Genomic DNA, 4,763 nt, shown 5'->3' with positions numbered 1-4,763 from the left:
TAGTATTGATACTTGATATTAAAAAGTAAATAAGTTAAATTAATATATTTTTAGAAGATTTTGGAGTTTAATTTCATATCTTATTTTAAGGTTGGGCTCATACAAAAAGGTGTACAACGATGAAGAAGTGGAGTTTGAACTTGAAAATACTTTTGTGATGATTGAAGACTTTTTTTTATAATGATATCATAATTTCGTTGTGTAATATTTATTTTGTGAAAATTTTGAATTTTCTAAACATAATTATTATGTTTATGCCAATTTTATTATTTTGTATTTAAATTAAAGTATTATTATTAAGCAAAAAACTTATTTCGGGTTAGTCGGGTTAGTCGGGCTGGTTGGGGTTGTCTGGGTTCGGGTTCGGGTTTCTTGTTTTCAGGTTGGTTCAGGTTCGGGTCGGGTTCGGGTTGAAAATTTTGTTATAATTCACCTCTTTCAACACGACTCGAACCCACCCGACCCACCTGAATTGACACCCTTAAAAAAACCCTAAAACTCAAAATTCATTTATTCAGTTTAAAGAAATAATGATTTATACTTATCATAGATTAATAAGATTGGCCATAATACCACTTATTTCTAATTTTCTTAGTTCTAAACTATGATTCTTCACAGCTTGTTAAAATTTCATTTTTGTTTCTAATCTATAATCATATAAATAATATCTAACATGTATCATTAATCATAAATAGGATCATAATTCTCTATGTTCATAAGTTAAGATTATTAACTAAACATTGACAATGATTTTGAGTTACCACAAGTTGTACCAATTCAATAGACCATCTCTTGTTTTTCTCTAACCACAAAGGTTATGAATAAATGAAACTGAACCTATGAATAAGGACCACAACCTATGTATAACTCATATTTATTTATTATTTAATCCATCATATATAATAAATAATTAATTGGTTTCTATACATAAATAAACCACACCATGTCAATAACCATACATGACTTTAACTCAATAACTAAAATACTTTAGTGATCACTTTATTAATTGAGTTCTAAACAAACAATAGCACAAACACATAATACTCACTAGTAAAAAAGGGGGATTTACCGAAAGATATTTTCGACAGATTTATATATCTGTCGATATAGGTGCCGAAAGGAAGAAAACTGTCGCAAATGAGAAGAAAAGCCGACAGTATTTGCATATCTTTCGGTTTTGCTAAACAATACCAAAAGATATCAGGCAAATCTTTCGGCCTTTAGTCCATCTAAAAAATAGACTTTTTTTTGAAGGTGTATACCGAAAGATATATACTATATCTTTCGGCTTTTATCCCTTTCAAAATATTTTCAGAAAACGGCTAAGTAGAGTATTTTCTTTTGGTATATACCGAAAGATATAGTATATATCTTTAGGGTTTGATCCTTTTAAAAAAAATTAGAAAAACGGCTAAGTGTTGAATTTTTTTAAGTTCTATACTAAAAGATATATTGTATATCTTTCGGGTTTGATCCTTTCCAAAATTAATATCAAAAATGGCTAAGTTGTTAGTTTTCTTAAGGGTAATACCGAAAGATATATTATATCTTTCGGTTTTGCCCACTTCCTAGGCACTTTGTTTTTTATGTATATGAGGCCAAGGTCGAAAGATTTGAGTATATCTTTCGGTTTTGCCCTCTTCCAATTGGTGATTTTTTAAGTATGTGAATCTTGTTTAATTGTCCAAGCATGTCAATTGAGATTCAATATTCCAAGTAGATGGATTGTAATTGAAATAGTTATAAGTATAGGGTTGTTGTTTTAGTATATAAAAATGTGTACAAGGTTTGTGTTTGATCATTATATGTTTTATATTTGTATGTGTAGGGATTTGTGTTTGATTTCTAAGTATAGGATTGTGTTTAGGTTTTAAGGATAAAATATAATAATGGTTAAATCAAGTGAAAATAATAAATTTTAAAAGTTCAAATACCAAAAGATATAGGGGAAATCTTTCGGTTTTGAAGGGTAAAACCGTAAGATGTGTATAAATCTTTCGATTTTGCCTACTTCCCAGACAGTTTGATTTTTTTGGTTATTTAAGGCCAAAGCCGAAAGATTTGAATATATCATTCGATTTTGCTAATGAATACCGAAAGATTTATTATAAATCTTTCGGTTTTGGTCACCCTTTAAAAATTTCTTACTCCTTATCCAATTGGTATTTTAGTTATTAAGGATAGCTTTCCTTTGCCCCACATCGACATTTTGGTCGATCATGCTGCTGGAAATAAACTATTGTCTTTCATGGATGGGTTCTCATGATACAACCAAATCTTTATCGCTGAAGAAGATAAAGAGAAGACTACCTTTATCACGGAAGTAGGCACATTCTGTTTCAAGGTCATGAAATTCGGTCTCAAAAATGCTGGAGCTACCTATCAACGAGCACTAACGATGATCTTACACGAAATGATCCATAAAGAGGTGGAAGTCTGCATAGACGACATGATTGTAAAATCTAAGGATTGACGATGTCATATTCCCAAATTAGAAAATTCTTGCAAAGAATTCGAAAATACCGGCTTCGGTTGAACCTTAAGAAGTGTGCTTTCAGAGTTACCGCTGGTAAGATGCTAGGATTTCTCATCACCCAACGCGGAATAGAAATCGATCCCTCCAAAATTGAGGCCATTACGGCTATGCCTGCGCCTCAGAATGAGCGAGAAGTCCAGGCTTCCTCGGGAAAATCCAGTTCATCAGTTGTTTCATCAGCAAATTAACTCTTACTTGTGATCCTCTTTTTAAGCTACTGAAAAAGGATCAGAAGTTCCAGTGGAATGACACTTGTTAACAAGTTTTTGACAAAATCAAAGACTATATAAAGTCAACACCGGTCCTTATGCCTCCAAGTCCCGGTGTTCCTTTAATTCTCTATCTCACAGTGATAGACTCGGCTATGGATATCCTGTTGGCTCAAGAAAACGAGGATAAACCCGAGATTTCCATCTACTACCTGAGCAAGAGAATGACTGTGTACGAATTGAACTATTCAACACCCGAGAAAGTGTGTTGGGAACTCGCATGGGTCACCAAAATTCTGAGACATTATATGCAATCCCACCCCATCAAGCTGGTGTCCCGTCTTGACCCACTCCATTATCTATTTTAGCGAACACTATTATCACCTAGATTCGCTAAATGGATGATGATGATCTCCGAATACGACATCACGTATACAGTTCAAAAATCTATTAAAGGAAGCATTGTCGCAGACTTACTAGCAGATCAACCTATCACAGTCGAGCCTTCTTTTGAACTCGACTTTCCTGATGACTCCATAATATCTATCTCATCAGACACATGTAAATTAATGTTTGATGGTGCCTCCTTCAAACATGGCTACGAAATTGGAATTCTCTTAATAGATCCCAAGAGAACCTACAACCCCATCTATATTCAGTTAGAATATTCTGTAACCAATAATGAGGTTGAGTATGAAGCATGTCTCTCAAGTCTCAAAATCGCATACGAAAGAGGAGCAATTAAACTAGACGTAGTTGGCAACTCTAATCTGGTTATATCTTAGGTTAACGGAACATGGCAAGTACGAGGAGAAAATCTCAAACCCTATCCCACTTGCCTACTCCGTTTCATCAACAAGTTCGATCACGTGTCTTTTGTACACACCCCAAGAAGCCAAAATCTCTTTGCCGATGCTTTGGCCATGCTAGCACTTATGACCCAAATTCTTGTTGGAATTAAGGTCAAACCTCTGAAGATCCGTCCGAAACGGAAATCCGATTTCGAAGTCGGAGTGGTAGCCTCCGTTCAAGTTCCCACCAAACTATGGTTCGATATCCTTCAAAACTACACTGTGTATGGAGAATATCTGTCCCACTTCCGAGCTAAGGAACGAAGAGCCGTACGCCAGTATTCCAAAAACTATGATTGGATAGCTAACTGGCTATACAGACGATCTTTTGATGGTCAATACATGCTCTACGTTGATTGTCCTGAGGCACAACGGATCCTAGAAGAAGTACACGCATGTGTATGTGGTCCACACATGAATGGACTAGCCCTTGCTAAGAAAATACTTTGTCTCGGATATTATTGGTAAAATATCGAGCAAGAGTGTGTTAGCAACATGAAAAGTTGTCGCCAATGCAAAATCTATATTAATCTAAAGCATACTCCATCTTTTCTTTACTTAGCATGACATCACCATTGCCCTTTTCGACATGGGGCATTGATTTCATTGGGAAAATCTATCCCCATGCTTCCAATGGACATGAGTTTATTCTCGTAGCCATCGACTATTTCTCTAAATGGGTCGAGGCATCATTTTATAAGATCCTCAAGTCTACTCAGGTAGCAAAATTCATTTGTATTAACATCATAGCTAGGTACGGAGTACCTCATGCTATTATCTCGGATAATGGAAGACACTTCCAAGGAAAGGTTCTATCCATTCTCAAAGAATTCAAGATTGAACATCACAAATCTTCACCCTATACACCCCAAACCAACGGCGCGGTCGAACAACCCATTGAGATTGAGATCCCCACATTGAGTCCTATTGGAATCTCATGTCGCTGAAGAAGATTGGGTAAAAGCTCGATACAACCAGTTGACATTGATGGAAGACCAAATGTTGGATGCGTTATGCAAAACCCAGGCTTACCAGAAACGAATGGTCGATGCCTCTAATAGAAAGGTCAAACCTAGAAGCCTGAAAGAAGGTGACTTGGTGCTCAAAGTAACCCGTGAACTGTTAGACCCTAGGGGCAAGTTCCCACCACGCTAGGAAGGTCCCTTC

The 4,763-nt window shown here is 35.7% G+C and overlaps 1 protein-coding gene across 1 annotated transcript; it reads left to right on the top strand.

The window, feature by feature from the left end:
* The first annotated feature begins 2,900 nt into the window (after nt 1–2,900).
* LOC124924582 lies at nt 2,901–4,543 on the top strand. The gene is made up of 4 exons (XM_047464599.1): nt 2,901–3,008; nt 3,114–3,431; nt 3,531–4,060; nt 4,159–4,543. Exons 1-4 carry the CDS (start codon nt 2,901–2,903, stop codon nt 4,541–4,543), a joined length of 1,341 nt encoding a protein of 446 aa, XP_047320555.1.
* Nucleotides 4,544–4,763: the final 220 nt, after the last annotated feature.

The sequence above is a fragment of the Impatiens glandulifera genome, chromosome 2, assembly GCF_907164915.1.
Source record: "Impatiens glandulifera chromosome 2, dImpGla2.1, whole genome shotgun sequence".
Lineage (NCBI taxonomy): Eukaryota > Viridiplantae > Streptophyta > Magnoliopsida > Ericales > Balsaminaceae > Impatiens > Impatiens glandulifera.
The sequence above is the reverse complement of the archived record's forward strand: the minus strand, read 5'-3'. Positions and strand labels throughout refer to the sequence as shown.

Coding starts and splice junctions, on each gene's coding strand:
- LOC124924582 (XM_047464599.1), top strand. CDS start 2,901: ATGGATATCCTGTTGGCTCAAGAAAACGAGGATAAACCCGAGATTTCC. Junction 3,009..3,113: donor ACTATTCAACACCCGAGAAA/GTGTGTTGGGAA, acceptor TATCTATTTTAG/CGAACACTATTATCACCTAG. Junction 4,061..4,158: donor CTTTGTCTCGGATATTATTG/GTAAAATATCGA, acceptor TTCTTTACTTAG/CATGACATCACCATTGCCCT.